We start from the raw sequence: 16,699 nt of genomic DNA, 5'->3' as shown, positions 1-16,699 counted from the left end.
TGAAATAATAATAATAATAATAATAATAATAATAATAATAATAATAATAATAATAATAATAATAATAATGGCCCAATCAACTACCATCTGGTCTTCAATTCAACTGGGTTGCTCTCAATTCAAGGGCATCACTTTTTAAAAAAATCTCTGGCATACCTGGAGACTATTTTGAGTCATATTAGTGCCCCTCCCCTTTTAAAAATCTCTACTTAGCTGCCTGCCTGTATGGAGCTCTTACTTTATTCTCACTTGTTGATGGCTGTCTTCAGAAAAGTGGGAAGTAGGGCTACATGGACTTTGTATATCTACTATCTCATGTGGAAAACTAAGCTAAACCCTTAATGAGAAAAAACTCCTAACGTTAAAAGGAAATCTCCTCACTATGAAGCATGTCTCTAAATCTGTGTTTTTTAAAAAAATCTAGAACTTCAAATTTCTGCAATCCAAGTGTCATATTAGATCCATGTAATTTTCTTCTGCAAAATCTGGCTTCACCTTTACAGATCAGTAAGTTATGTGGAAGGGAGAAACAAAACAAACATTACAATAGTGAAGCCAATCTTTAAAAAGTGTGAGCATGCAAGAGTTTTAATATTACCTGACAGCCCATTCAAGTTATCATCCAAGATGAACTCCATGCCAAGCTTCTTCCCATTGTCTATGTAAGCTTTTTCCAGACTCTTGTTAGGAAGCACATTGTAATAATCATTTGCTCCACCTTGTAGTTCCACCTAGACAAGAAAGCCACATCTGATTCTCCAAAGAAGTATCTAATTTAGTCTGTATTAAAGTGTTTAGTAAAAAAGTAAGGCTTTTCTACATGTTGCATCCTACATTTATTACTTTAATACATTTCTACCCTGCACCCTTAACGAAAATTTCAGGAAACACCTTACAATAGTTAAAATAATGAATCACATAATTCTCCCTTTACTGCCCTTGGTCAACCACAGGCATTAAAAAAGAAGTCAATATAAACTGAAAGCACATTCTTTTCAGCATCCTAACCCTAAGCACCTATTTGGCAGTAAGCTCCATCAAAGATAACGAGTCTTAATTCAAAGTAGACTATTTAGGGTTGTATAGTAATATTTTGTTGTTGTTGTTCAGTCACACAGTCGAGTCTGACTCTTCACGACCCCATGGACCAAATCACACCAGGCCTTCCTGTCTTCCTCCGTCCTCTGAATTTTGCTCAACTTCATGCTTGTTGCATTTATGACACTGTCTAACCATCTCATCCTTTGCCGTCCCCCTTCTTCTTTGACCTTCAATCTTTCCCAGCATCAGGGTCTTCTCCAGTGAGTGCTCCCTTCTCATTTGGTGGCCAAAGTATTTGAGCTTCGGCTTCAGCATCTGGCCTTCCAGGGAACATTTTAGGTATGTCTAAAATATGATTCTGGGGCAAGAACAAATTTTGTTGACCTGTGCAACTCTAAACACTAGGTACACGAATGGTACAAACCACAAACCCCATTTGCCTTTTCCTTATGGGTAACTCCTCCCCTGGAAATCTACTTAAGCAGGATAAATACTAGCAAGAGTGTTGTTTTTTTAAGTAAGGAACACAGCCTGATGCTGACTCTTTGTGACGATCCTTTAAATATGGATTTAATTTCCCCTTATGTATACATTAGAGAGATCTTCCATGTGATCAAGATTTGGGCAATTTAGAACAATACAAAAGGGGAGCCTGTGATGAACTGCAAGTGAGGAAGGTCTTCCCTTCCCTTCTGTACGTCTGCATGTAAGTAAGCAGGTAGACAAAATATAACTGAAAGGTGTATGAGGAGCAAACTTTTTCATCTTACCTCCTTCTAAAGCTAAAAAACTGGAGTGTGTAATGCTTCAAAAAATGCAGATTTTTTTTACAGTTTTTGTTTTAAAGAGGGATTGCTGCATAGAAAGGGCAGCAAAAAACAAACTTCTGAGACAGAAAATTTAAAAAGTTACATGAGGATTTGACTGAGTCTAAGATGGAAATGTAAAGCCTCCCCTTCAGTCTGTTCAGCATGACTGGCTCAGCTGCAGCTCCTTTTCATACTATGCCTCGTGGGACTTGAGTGGAGGGGAGAGAAGCGACTGCCTGCTGGCCTAGTTATGAAGCCAGCTGTGCTGCTGCTCTTGGTATAGAACAGCAGTGGGACCTTGAGCTGATGGGATTCTGGCCAAGGTGTTTCCAGAAGGCCTTTCTACAGCATCAACAGAATGAGTGGTGTGTTGTGTTCCTCATCAGCACAATTACTTTCCACCTCCCTCCTGAGGGTATTTCAGAAAGTTATGCCATGAGAAGAAATCCTTCTACCTCTGGAAAAACTCCAGGGAATTTTAGCCAGCCTTTTAAAAACTCAATGTTTGGAATTCCCCTCCCCCAGTATGGGGATCCAGAAGGAAATAAATATTTTTCTGCATACCTGTGACTTTTCTGTGGCAGTCCTTAACCACCCTCTCCTTTGTGTCTTGCCCTACCGGACTGCTTTTGTGATCTGCATGGGGACCAGACACTTTGTAATTATTTATCCATCATTTACATATCTAATAGCCACATGGGAGCTCATCTATAGTTCACATGGAGAGATTTTTCTGCAGCCTTTAGGGGATGCTGCAGTGGAGGGAAGAGGAGGGGAAACAGCAGTGCTGAAGATGTATGGCTACATGAGAGGAACCCTCCCCCACCCACAGCTCCAGCGCTGCTTCTCCCCACAATCTGGTCAGTTAGAACACAGCAAGAAAGTGTGATCCCTCTCTCAGCTGTCCTTTTAAATGGCCAGACTGCAGCGATCAGTGCTGGAGGTTCAGGGGCAGTGCAATGCAATCTGGCTGGTTAGAAGCCAGCAGGAAAGTTATTATAGGCCCTGGTCACACGGGCCAGATATCGCGGGGGGGGGGCATGGCTAATTGCCCCGGAGGAAACTAACACGTGGCTGCCCGAGCACACGTCCCAGTCGAGGTCCCGTGGTTCAGGGGAAATGCCGATCAGACGGGTATCCTGCAGTGCGGCACAGAAGCTGCGCCGCACAATCACACTAGCAATCGCTCTTTGTGCGCATGCGCTGTTGTGCAACCTGCGGAGACGAACAGCAGCGGGCGCCAGATGCCACGTAAGTCCACCGGGAATGCAATCAGATGCCCGCCCTTAGCCCGCGGTTTCAGGAAACTAGTACCTCGTAGGTACTAGTTTTTAACTCCGCACCTTCAGTGGGGAGCCACGGGTTCGCCACGGGAGCACTGCGCTTCCCAGATGTTGGGGTGAGATCGCGCCTGGAAAATCCGCGGGACTCCCGTGCCTCTCCCACGGCAACTTTGCCATGTGACCGGGGCCATAGAAGGGTAAATGAGGCATCAGTTATGGAGATAAGCAACAGGACTGTGGGGGGCAAAGCATGGATTCCCCACCCATGTACCATCTAATAACAAAGGATAAGTTTATATAGGATTGCTTATTTTAGTCAGTTCTGTGTACAATAGTCAAGATACTATCAACATTTTTACTTTTACTTGAGAATCAACTCACATGAAACCTTCAACAGAATCTTGCTCAAACTTTAAGAACCTTACTTCACATCCTGTGGCCAGAGCAGCAGCTTTAAAACAGTTCTCTGCTTTTTCTGTCAGGACTGAGAGTTCTCTTAACGAAGGGGCGCGCAAGTAAAATTCTAATTCAGCATAAGAAGGGATGATATTAGGTTTCACACCTCCATTCTTTATTATACCTACAAGGAGAAGAATCAGGTTAGTGAACTTAGAGAACTGCACAAGAAGCATTCTGAGATTTCTGGCAAGGCAGCTAAACTGAAACACACATTAGTTCATATATTTGGATCTGACTTCTTTCTGTTCTCCAACAGAACCATATGAAAAAAGCATGTTTTCACACAGGAAAAAGTGTTGAGTCTTGAACATTTACTTCAATGTTTAAAAAGGCAAAGCTAAACCTGTTTTCATATTCCTCTATTATTATCTGTTTGCTCTTCAGGTTAAGAAAACACAGCTTGGGGTAAGCAGACTTTTAGGTCAGAGTGCCAGAAAACACACCATGTTTACCTGCAATGACGCTGATGTGCCAGCAAACAAAGGGTGGAAGAGGACTGGTACTGGCCAGGTACATTACATCTGTTGCATACAGACTTTTTAAAGGGACTAATATAACACTGCTTTAGAAATGTCAGTATAAAACATCAGTAGTTTTGCTTTGCGTTGTGAGCAGGGGCCTTATAGGGTGTAAGGGCTTCAGTTTCATGCAGAACTACCACATTACATATTCTAATTTTACACTATTGCTAATGTCCAGGAGGGGACTACCCCAGAGAATCCTACTGGCTTCTAGCCTGCCCTTCCATCTTTCCAATTGTGACCTGATGCTGTCCCAACCCAGCTGCACTTTGATTTGGGCTGGAGCAAGGGAACTACTTAGGCTGCGGTCACACACACTTAATAATCCACTTTCAGTGCACTTTCCAACTGGATTTTAACTCTGTAAACTGGCAAAATCCAGTTGGAAAGTGCACTGAAAGTGGATTATTAAAGTGTGTGTGATCACAGCCTATGTTAAACAACACAGCATATCATCCTGCTCTTTGTCACATTTGCCAGGGGTTGCCTACCCCTGATGTAGTGGTACTATGTGATGAAGTAAGCTGTAAGCAGGAACAGAGAAGCTGGATATCTTTAAGCTCTTTATTGTAACAGAAAATAAGGCATAGAAACTGTCAATCACATTTGCAACTCTTCCTTGAAGATTCAGGGTTGGATTACCAGAAAAGTGAAAGTGTACTTAAAAATATGCCACACTATTTCTGCTTAACCAACTTATATCAGTTCAACAGTATATAACAGCACAATACTTGTAGTTGCAGCCCATAAGCTGACCAAGAAGAAAGGATAAGTAGGCATGAAAACATTTCAAAATCTTAGATGGCTTTAACTTTGGGAAACCAGGATTAAATTATATGCCTACTGTCTGTAGGAATGGGGGGAAATCCAACTTTTAAAAATCCCAGTATTTTCAAAGCTCTGGATAATATATACATTAACAGCAACCCCTTCATTTGCCACTAGGACACTTTCCTTTTTCAAATTTAAACAGAATTTTTATAGAGAAATCCTACATAAAAGTAAATATCATGGGGTCTGGGCACTATCTAGGTGAAATACCACAATCAAATATTACAAATAAAAAATTTTATTTGGTGAAAAAAAGAAGGCTCCATAGCAAAACCCAATACTGAATGTACCATATCTGTGGTGAATTGCTATTGGTAAAAAATAGCTTATGGAATTCCTTCCAGTTGTTAGAATGGTTTCAGAAAAGATAAACATTGCCTTACACCTCCCTAATGCCCCATTTTATAACTGGAAGTAGAGATGACTCCCCCCTGGGGTTTTGTATCACCATTAACAAACACTTCTGACAGCACAACATGGAGACTATGATAGTATTTCAGATATCAAAGTTAATGCATCAGGTTTTCCTGTAAAACCAAAAATCAGGAACAAAGTACTGTTACCTGGCATAGCAGTTCATATCTGATGAAAACCGCACCTTAAATTGAATAAGAAATAGCAATCTTTGTAGAGTGGAAGAACTTTGGATCTATCCATCACACCCATATAACTATACCTGTGAAAATGTTGTTCCCATCTTAGCTAATGCTCTTACAGAAAGACTGCAGCCCTCAAGACGGTTATACTTCCTTCCTTAATGCATACATGAGAACACCATATCTTTTCTGCCTTTTCCCCAGATGTGATCTGACCTTTCTTGCAATATCAGTTCTGTCAACAAAACTGTTATATTTTCTTTTTCTTGGGAACCCATCTGCAAACTTTAGGTGAATGAGTTACTGGTGTTTTTTTTTTTGGGGGGGGGGGGTTTCAAAAGAGAGTAATAGGTTATAGCATATTTACACATTAAACTTTCCCAATGAAGAATCTTTGTTGGACTGACAATGTTCAATGGTTCTCTTATGGACAGCTTCCACAAAGATGACCAAAAAGGCATCTTTGTTCCATGATAATGTAGGTTAAAGTAATTCTAGCACTTAAGTCTCTAACCTAAGATATTTAAAATCTATGCTGAAATATTAAATAGAGATCACTAAAACTGTTGTTTTCATTAATCTTGTCTGACATTATTTGGTAGCACTGAGGCTGCTGCCACACGGGACGGCTGAAACGCGGCTAAGCAGAGCCGCACCGAACTTGAGATGCCGCGGCGGGATCCTACGGATCCCCTCAGCCACGGCGCATCGCTCCCCGGCACGATCAGATGCCAGGGAGGAAAGTCCGATGGGAGGGGGAAGCTGCCGCCCGATCCCACAGCCCGGCTTGCGGCGCTGGAAGGGATACAACCACCTAGGTAGGTGGTTCTTTTTTACAGCGTGGTATCGCCGTTTGGGACGGAACAGGGATGGGCAGGCAACGATTCCCAGATGTTGCCGTGGGATCGTGCCCGTTTGCTCCGCCCCCGTTCCGTCCCGCTCCCGGCCCAAAAGGCCTCGTATGGACAGGACCTGAGTTGTCCATACCACAAGTCAGTTCCCATACCTAGCCTGACTTCTGAGAGCTGTTACAGTACATGTAATAGAAGAGGGGACATGTCACCCCTTGTGAAACATCTTTCTAGCTGTTATAGATCAAGAAATGTGTTTCCAACAAAGAAGAATTTTAGTGGATACCTAGGATCCTCACTCTACCTGTGATATTATTACTATTACAGCAATGGGATGTTAACTCTCAAGAGAAGGCTGCAAAGCAGGAACTGGAAAACCTGATCTTACAGAAATTCAGAAATGCTCCAAGAATGTCAAGCATGTGGGATAATCCAGCACAGCCTCTGATCTGCATCTCTGCCTTCCATTAAGATGTCAGCCAAGCTCCTACAAGCAGAGAAATTACCTTGAGCCATAACACATTTAAGCCAAAGAGGTGGCCATGTTTGCACCTCATTATGGCAATTATAAAGCTCACACATGCACAAAACTTCTGAAATGCAGTAACCATATGTCCTATTGATTAGTCAATCATGAATACTAAAGAACAACAAAATCAGTGATATGCTGGCATAGTACCATTACTGGGTATTTCTGCAGCAACTAGTTATGCTGTGCAGCTCTGTTGGGGAAATCTGTCAAGAGAATAGGAAGACTGGAAGGCAAGTGCTGTATTTTCTGACACTGTCTCAAGAAAGTACCATTACTCAAAAGAGCCATATGGCCAGGCATACAATCCCAATGACTTTATTTACCCGCTATCTAAAAATATTTTAACACTCATTGATTTAAACACAGCTAAGCACTGTTTGGCATATTGATACCTGCATTACTTGAAAACTTTGTTGTTGTTTTTTTTAAAAAGGCCTGCAACCACATGTGCATGTACGACAGTATGTGTCTTTTCCTGGAACCAAAACCTATGGAAAGACATTTCCCCAGCAATCTACTGTAACATTTAAATGGCATTACGGCCCAGGACTCCAGACTACATAGTTCATGAAAAAATTCAAGATTCACATCTATACCCATGACATCCTAAGATTAACATTTTGTTGAATTCTCAAGTTTCAACCCACACATTATACCCTTATGACAAAAATGAACTCAAATATTTATGCTTTAGAATTGTTTAATTTAAGCCAAACAGTTGTGGGGTTGTAAATCACATTTTTCAAATAATTATTCACTTTAATGAAGTTAACATAGAACTGCATCTGTTTAAGGGCATTCTGGCATCTACAGTTAATGCTTTCTTGATAGGTTTCAACCTCCAGTGACTGATCAACTTTCTTATTGGCAAAAAAAGGACAAGGGTGATCTCAATTGTCCACATTACAACCCTATCCCACATGGTTTTGTTCACCCAGGCCATGCATTCTCACACACTGCCTTTTCAACATCAAAGCAGGCCCCTCCACCCTCTTACGTAATTAAGGGATACAGTTGTGATAGGACTCTACAAATACACGTGCTGGTCACATGAAATGCAGAGCTTGTGTAAAAATATTTAAATACCAGACTCATGGGAGCCTTAACATTTTATTTGCATTCACAAGAACTCAAAGAGAACAGAGACTGAACCTATATCTTAATTTGGCACAGCGCAAGCATCTACTATTGGAAGTGCCTTTAAAACAGGAGTCCACAATGTGGCGTCCATGGGTGCTATGGCACCAACTGACACCTTTCCTGATGCTCACCAAGTGTTTTTAGCAAGTGGAAGGACAAGGTGAGGCTTTTGCCCAGAAGGGCTTCCAATTTGCTGTGCAGATTAAAAGGCATCCTGTTAAGCAGAACTTCTACCTGAAATGGTGAAAAGTTACTATTAAAGTTATGCATAACCTCACTTCTTGACATTCTGTAGTTAGCTCCACCACCTGTGGCAGCCATTCTGTGACTGGTTTCGTTGCCAGCAGCAACATTCTGTGGCTACACCCACTACCCTATTTCATTATTTTAAAGGTGCCTTCGAGCTTTAAAATGTTGGGGACGCCTACTCTGAAGTATACAGAGATGGTTGGCTAAAGTGAGCTGGATTGACCACTAAAGTGCACGAACAGTTAAGTCCTATTTGGAGGTGGTGGATGGAGTGAGGCTGTTCAGCAGTAAACACACATATCATATTGTAAGCAACTGTAATAGTAATTCATATCAATCTTAACATTAACCACTACTTACATGAACACTCAATTATGAAGTTTAACTCATCTGTTTAAGTTCATTTCTACTACTTCATGAGAATAAATTGTTAGGAAAACATGCAGCACATAAAAATTTCTACCTTTATCAATTCGCTATGCATTTGTCAGAAAAACAAACACATGAACAGCCACGTCTATTTTAATGTTAACATGCCACATACAATATATTTGCTTAAACAGTATCTGAAGAATTATTTGCTGGACATAAGATTTAATGAAGATCTCACCATGAACTCTCCAGGTTGGTTTCATTTGCTGTCTTAAAAGTGACAGATTGTTGTATGCAAGAACAGCAGCATCTAATGCATTTACTCCTTCCCAAGGGTAAGCAGCAGCATGAGAAGCTTTTCCATAGTATTTCACAGTCACACTAGGAAATAAAAGCCATCACTTGTTTTTAAACACTTTTTTGAAGTAAAAAGATCCCCTTGGATTCATTTAATGAATTCAGTTTCAGTGGCATTAATTGTGCATGCTGTGATTACCTCATATAGAAACTACTGGTGGGGGACCCAGATCAATATGATTTTGAGGGTGGGAAGCATTTGATATAGAGCTTCCATACTCAAAGATGACTATTGTCACTGCAAAACAAAACCTGACATTTCTATGGACCAGCAAACAGAAAAATATATACAAAGAAATTTTTAAAAATTAAGCTCTATGTAAATAATATGCTGTATTAGTGACTGATCTTTACTTTCTGTACTGGACTAGATACCCTGTAATCAACCCACTAAAAGAAAAAGGAGAACTGTTATTTTGTTTCCTGGGGGGGGGGGGGAACCATTAAAGTTGCAGTTACTCCTTATGATTTCCTGACATCTTCTCCATTTGCTTCCTTTCACAATACGACACACTGTCCTCATCAATCTGTTCTACAGAAATTTTAATAAAGATAATCCTTATGCATAGAAAAGTATGTCTTTATACTGGGTTCTTACGCAGAAATAAACAGGGAAGCCATTCTGGGTGGAGGAGTTCCATGCGTGCAAAGGGTCCCTGAAGTCAGAACCAATCAACGTACCCAGAGAACTGTATTTACACCAAATACAAGATCCATCTTAAAAATTAAATTTGGATAACTGCTAGAATATTTTTAATTTCAACTACATTTCCTCACTTTAAAAAGATCTAAGAACTAGCTGCAAACCGCAGCAATGAATAGTTATGCAGGAAGCACGGGTGGCACTTTTAATGACAATTTCAATCATCCTACCTGGGTGTTTGTATTAATGAACAAGAACTAACCATGTTCTTAATATGTAATCTTAAAGCAAAACCTAGCTATGAGAATCGAATGCTTAAAAGCAAATGTAATTTAGGCAGCCCAAGAAATTCAAGGAACTTCTGGAGTGTAGAAATAGAACTGAACTCTATTATAACTCTGGCCCATATAAGAACCTGAGTAAAGGTTAGTAAATATACTGCTTCTCCCCTATACCTCTCCTGGCCTTCGACGGGGCACCACTGGTGCCAGCGCCGTAGGTGTGGAGTTTGGGAGTGCTCTTGGATTCCTCAACCATGGAGGCCCAGGTGGCAGTCACTGACAGGTCGGCCTTTTACCATCTCCAGCTGATTCGGCAGTTGGTTCCCTTCCTCAACTGCGACGACCTGGCTACAGTGATCCATGCGATGGTCACCTCGAGGTTAGACTACTGTAATGCTGTCTACATGGGACTGCCCTTGTCGCTAATCTGGAAGCTACAGCTAGTGCAGAATGCTGCGGCCAGGCTTCTGATGGGTCTCCCTAGATGGGAGTACCAGAAAAAGATCTACTTCTGCTTCATTGACTATGCTAAAGCTTTTGACTGTGTGGATCACAATAAACTATGGCAGGTCCTTAAAGAGATGGGCCAAGAAGCGACAGTTAGAACCGGATATGGAACAACTGATTGGTTCAGCATAGGAAAAGGAAAAGGAGTACGACAAGGATGTATATTGTCACCTTGCTTATTTAATATATATGCAGAGTACATCATGCGAAATGCTGGCCTGGATGAATCACAAGCGGGAATTAAGATTGCTGGGGAAAAGATCAACAACCTCAGATATGCAGACGATACCACTCTAATGGCAGAAAGTGAAGAGGACCTAAAGAGTCTCTTATTCAGGGTAAAAGAAGAGAGCGCAAAAGTGGGCTTGAAGCTCAACATCAAAAAAACTAAGATCATGGCATCTGGCCCCATCACTCCTTGGCAAATAGAAAGGGAAGTCGTGGAAGTAGTGACAGACTTCACGTTCCTGGGATCCCATATCACCCCAGACTGTGACAGCAGCCATGAAATTAAAAGATGCCTGCTCCTTGGGAGGAAAGCGATGGTGAATCTAAACAGCATGATAAAAAGTAGAGACATCACCCTGCCAACAAAAGTCCGCATGGTCAAAGCAATGGTATTCCCAGTAGTCATGTATGGCTGCGAGAGTTGGACTATAAGGAAGGCCGAGCACCGAAGATTAGATTCTTTTGAACTATGGTGCTAGAGAAGGCTCTTGAGAGTCCCTTGGACTGCAAAAAGATCAAATCAGTCAATCCTAAAAGAAATCAACCCTGACTGTTCCCTGGAAGGCCAGATAATGAAACTGAAGCTCAAATACTTTGGCCACCAAATGAGAAGGGAGCACTCACTGGAGAAGACCCTGATGCTGGGAAAGATTGAAGGTCAAAGAAGACGGGGACGGCAAAGGATGAGATGGTTAGACAGTGTTATAGATGCAACGAACATGAAATTGAGCAAACTTCAGAGGACGGCGGAAGACAGGAGGGCCTGGCGGGAGCTGGTCCATGGGGTCGCGAAGAGTCGGACTCGACTGTGCGACTGAACAACAACAAAGCAAACTTCTGCTTAGGTGATTAAGTCTTGGACTGCTAGATTGATCCGAGAAGGAGCAGTGGGTGGGGAAGGGCTGGACATCCACCCCCCCGAAAAGGAGCGGTCTGTAAGCGATATAAAGGGGGGAAATGAAACTAACCGTACGAGACTTTTTCTGAGCTTGAAAGCTACAATTTAATCCAAGTCGTGTTGAATACAGATAAATTTGACTTTAAAACTAAAAACTTATCTCTTCCCTAACCAATGGCTGGTAGAGGGAGGGGAATGGTGACGGAAAAGAAACTTCCAACAGGAAACACAATACCAACGACTCCCACCCAGACACAAGAAGTGGCTGCAGACTTTCCCAACATGCTAGCCTCAGCATTGTGCCCTCTGCTGGAGCAGATGTCAACTATGAACAGTAAGCTGGATTCTGTTCAAAAACAGCTTACACATATGGGAAAAAGTGCCAACAAGACAGATAAAAAGATCAAGAAAGTTGAAACAAGGACTACAGATATTGAGCAAAAGCTGGAAGAAGTTAAAAAAAAAAGAAATACGGATAAAAGCCAACTACTCCAACTTCAACTAGAAAAATCAATGCACATTCTACATTTTTAAGGAGTCCCTGCACAGAAGGGGAAAACTTAAAAACAATTCTAAGTGAAGCGCTAGCATCAATTTTGGATCTTAAGCGAGAGGACCTCCAGAATGACATGGACTTGGTTTACCGTACCTATCCTGATTTTATAAGAAAAAACAAGCTACCTGGCGAAAGATACGTGAAATTCTCCAAGAGAACTATGAGAGAAAATGTTCTGAAAGCTACAGTGGGGAAAACACTAAAAGTCAAGGAGAAAGAAATTAAAATTCTAAAAGACATTCCATTTGAGATCCGGAAACAAAGACAACAATATAAAGACTTAATTCTTTTCCTTCAAAATAAATTAACTGCTTACAGATGGAGCTTCCCAGAAGGACTTGTATTCAACTACAATGATAAGAAAATTAAACTTGACTCTGTCCAAAAGGCCAAAAGCTTCTTGAAACAATTAAATGCAGATAAAGATGATAAAACAATCTTGGAGGAAGGAGAGGAACCCAGCGAGGAAGAATTGGATAATTCCTCAAGTGACTCTAGCAGTACAACTGAAACTTCAGAGTCTGAGAAAGGAGTTGCAGCACCCAAGATATTAAAAGCGAAGAAGAAGCACAAGAAATAAATGTAATATAATGGATTACAAAACACCTGAATTTAGCGTAATTAAATCCCATTTTACAGACGTTTAAATTCTTTGTTTCTTATTGCCACTGCAGGAGTGATATATACATCTGTAATTTCGCGTGTGAATCTTGTCTTATATTTTAGTGGTAGTGTACTCCCCCTGTTCCCCTCCCTTTAGGATGTAGTATTATAAAACCAATAAAATATTTAAAAAATTTAAAAAAATATTTGCTTATGATGATGCAATGAACATGTTCATGTGTGTCCATACTTTCTTGACTGTTTTAGCACTCCTGTGCTATTGTTCTAAAGTCTGTTGTGCTTCTGATATTTATTGTTCATGGATTTGTGTTTATGAGATGGTATAACAATATCTCAAAAATCATAAAATAAAAACACTACACCAGACAATTATATTCTGGTGTCAAACATATCCTTGCCCCGTTAACTCTGAATATGCAGGTACAGTAATGAGTTACATCCCAAATATAGATAGTCATTTTAGGAGAATTAATACACTTCAAAGTTTATTTTAAATGGTACCTGCTTTGAGCATTTAGGAAACTCTACCTTCATGGAAACCATGAGTATCCAAAAAGAAAGAAGGAACCAGAAATTTTAAGGATTAACATGAATCTGGAAGTCTCACAAAACACATAAAAACACACACATAAGTTTACTACACTGCAGTTTCCAAAGCATGAATCTAAAATACATATTATTTATCAATGCTTCTGTCTCATTTTTTTCCTCATACCTCTTATCAGACTTTAACCAAAGTTACAATTGTGGTACTATAGTAGAGTTCACTGTGCTAAATATGCAATGAGATGTTGATACAATTATGGATTTACACAATATACAAACTATCTAAGCCATGTCATAACAAATATACCATGGAAATTATAGTAAAAAGGTTGAGAGAGACCAATGATAATGCTCAGTCCAAAGATAGCAACTTCAAAAGTGCTATATGAAGCTTTACAAACTAAGCTTCATAAAGAAAGCAGCATACAACTTTTTCCAGCTTCCATTTTTATCCAGCAACTCTCCTGCATCTAGCAGACAGACAGTACACTCAGAACATGACCTAAAGTAACCCCAACTCGTACTAAGTGCAGTCTGTAAAGGAACAGCCATGCAGACTAACCCAATGCCCAGTTCCTGTAAGGATCATACCAAGCTACAAAGTTCACTACCATAAACAGCTGTACAGTTAATCTACACCAAAGCAACAGATGTCAGTTTCTCTCAACTGATTCACAGTGGCGGCTACTCCTATTGCCAGGCTTAAAAGTCCAGTATTCTTCAAATTTATACACTGACAACTGAGCCTCCTAGATTTACTTCCAAAACTTAGAAGTCAGCCCAACATTGCCTGCCTAGACACCTGATGCTACAGCTCCTCCCCTCGCCTTCTTGCTCTCTCAGCCACTGAAGATCAGATGGCAGATGGGTAGACAGCTGCCACCAGCCTCTTCATAAGCACTCTCCCACTCAAGTCAGGCACTAGGGGACACTACTTAAATGCCTGGGCAGAGAAGCTAGTCATACAGTTTATACTCTTCAGAAAAGACAGTAATATAGTTTTCTGTAACAAAAGCTTTATTCTATGAAATTCTACATAGTTGCTGAGCATAGCAATACCAAGTCAGCTGTCCTAAAGTTTCCCACTGAAGCAAATTATTATTTGCAGAAGAATAAGAAAGATGTCCTGCTTCATTTATTACTAAACATGCCTAAGAAACTTATTTCTAAGAGTTCTCCCATAAATCACAAATGCTTTGGGCTTCCTAGGAAAGGTCCAGTATCGCCTCATACATCAATAGGCACATCCCAATCAGCAAGCAAGGCACAGCTATTTAAATCAAGTGAATGAGAAATTAATTTTCTACCCACTGTTTTACCAGGAGCAGTGGTGGGAAAGCTAATAATGCAACAAGCCTGAACCTTGATAACCAAAATCTGTGAGAAGAAAAACACTCGTGGTTAGAAGTTGAGATCCTCTCAAAGAAAAGCAAGCATTTTAGTCTAAAACACCTTAGCATACAGATGCACTCTACCTCCTTCCTCCCAAATCCCACAATTACTGTTGTAAAATCACAGAACTAAGCATCAGGTGTACTGTATACACAAAACAGCTTCTGCCAATGAGGATAACTCAAAGGATTATGTATATTTTTTAAATTGATGATTTACCTGGAGAATGAGGTGTAAGAAAAACACAAAATTAGTAGAAGACCAACTAAATTTATTCATTTCCTGGTATTTAGAACAATGCTATGCCACTTCAAAAATTAGGAAATCGCTGTCATCCTGAAGGCGTGATGCTGAAAACTTGCTGAAAATAAGGAGGTTTAGGAATGGTCAATGTCTAGACAGGAGACTACCTAAGAATTCTGTGTACTGCCTAAAGTTCCAGGGAAAAAAGATAGGATGTGAGTCTGTGCTGGACAGCTCACTTCAGCAAGCAAAATACACAAAACAGTAACAGTGATGAGGAAAGACAGCTGAAATGTGTCTAATGAGCACTAGCTGGTAAAAACAGCCAGTTTTTATAAATGCATTCCTATAGAAAAATTCCAAGATTTCCATAACAAGTAAAAATTATTTGGCATAACAGACCACACTTTTCATCAAGGAAAAATGCATCTTGCTTCTACATGTTGTATCTCAAACATCAGACTAATTTCCAAATTCTGGAAACTAGCATGGATTCAAAGCTGCTATCATGCTTCAGTTTTGACATTTCTGTCGTCTGGATATAGTCAGAAAATAGAATACTGAGATAAGCAGGCACTCATATGACTGAACACAGCAATTTTTGTGTTCTGATTCTATGGATTAATTAATTTAGAGGAAAACCTGTCACTAAAAACTACCTGAGATGATGAAGGTATGCAGTTCCAAGCATCCAAGTGAAAACAACTCAGTCTTACTTATTTTTGTGCCTAAAGGTTGTCTTTGCAGACCTAGAGACAAATAACATCAGATATAAAAAGTTTTCAACATCCAGCTGTGTATCTTTTAGTCACACGACATTTCAGTTATATGTGGCAAAGACCAGAGTTAATGATTCCTGGAAAAGTTATGTAACAAAAATGCGAGAACACCTATAAATACCTTTTAGGATCATATGAAACAAGGCTGGATTGCATCCATTCAGATCAACATCTCTAGCACTAATAATCCTTCAGTTGCTTCTCCATATTACCCTTCAGCTAAACTCAAGCAGGCTGCAGATCTCAAACCCCACTCAAAACAAGGGACACTTTTTGCTGGCTGCTCTATAAAACACCAAATACATTGATGGTCCAAAAGAACACCAAAGGGGATTCTTTTTAAGCAGCCCTCAAAGGTTAAAAAAACTAACAAAAAGTGAGATTTGCATTTCAGGTAGTGTTTACTCACTCATGTTCTGCTACATCAGGCAGATAAGCTGCATCTTCTTGGGAGGGGTGAGCCATGAAAACAACATCTAGATCATCAAAAGCTCCAGCTTTAATCAAGTCTATTTTGCCTCCTCCATCTTCCTCGGCAGGAGTGCCCAGCACTGTAATCTGAAAGCAAAAGTAATAAGCGGCCAAGGTCATTAAAGCTGAAACACAGAAACACAGTGCCCAGGGAACAGCCACAAGGGAATCAGTTTACTGAGTGACGGAGGGGGGACATAACATTAGAAGAACCCTGCTGGATCAGACCAATGGTCCATCTAGTCCAGTATCCTGTCTCACAAACTGGCCAACCAGTTCCTAAGGAGGGCCAACGACAGGCGCCTTAGTGCCTCTAGATATGGAGGTTCCCCTCAGCCACCAAGGCTAGTAGCACAGACCCAAAGCCGAAGGAAGCACCAAAACAGTCCGTCCATGTAATAGTGAGACAAAACCAAAAGAAACAAAAGGCAATCCCCCCCCCCCCGTTTCTTCTCTCACCTTGAGGCGGGGGCGCGGGGAGTCCCGTCCG

General features: G+C 40.7%; 1 protein-coding gene across 1 annotated transcript in view; it reads right to left on the bottom strand.

The window, feature by feature from the left end:
- PM20D2 (peptidase M20 domain containing 2) overlaps positions 1-16,699 on the bottom strand; it is a 34,731-nt gene that overhangs the window by 9,391 nt on the left and 8,641 nt on the right. Inside the window, exons 2-5 of the mRNA XM_015417078.1 lie at positions 16,148-16,334; positions 8,923-9,065; positions 3,559-3,713; positions 599-731 (exon numbers count right to left, since the gene is read on the bottom strand). Of these exons, the coding sequence (XP_015272564.1) occupies positions 599-731; positions 3,559-3,713; positions 8,923-9,065; positions 16,148-16,334 (618 nt within the window). The remainder of the gene's footprint in view (positions 1-598; positions 732-3,558; positions 3,714-8,922; positions 9,066-16,147; positions 16,335-16,699) is intronic.

This window comes from Gekko japonicus, unplaced genomic scaffold, assembly GCF_001447785.1.
Source record: "Gekko japonicus isolate JY-2015 unplaced genomic scaffold, Gekko_japonicus_V1.1 scaffold760, whole genome shotgun sequence".
Classification (NCBI taxonomy): Eukaryota; Metazoa; Chordata; class Lepidosauria; order Squamata; family Gekkonidae; genus Gekko; species Gekko japonicus.
This window is presented reverse-complemented; position numbering and strand designations above follow the sequence as displayed.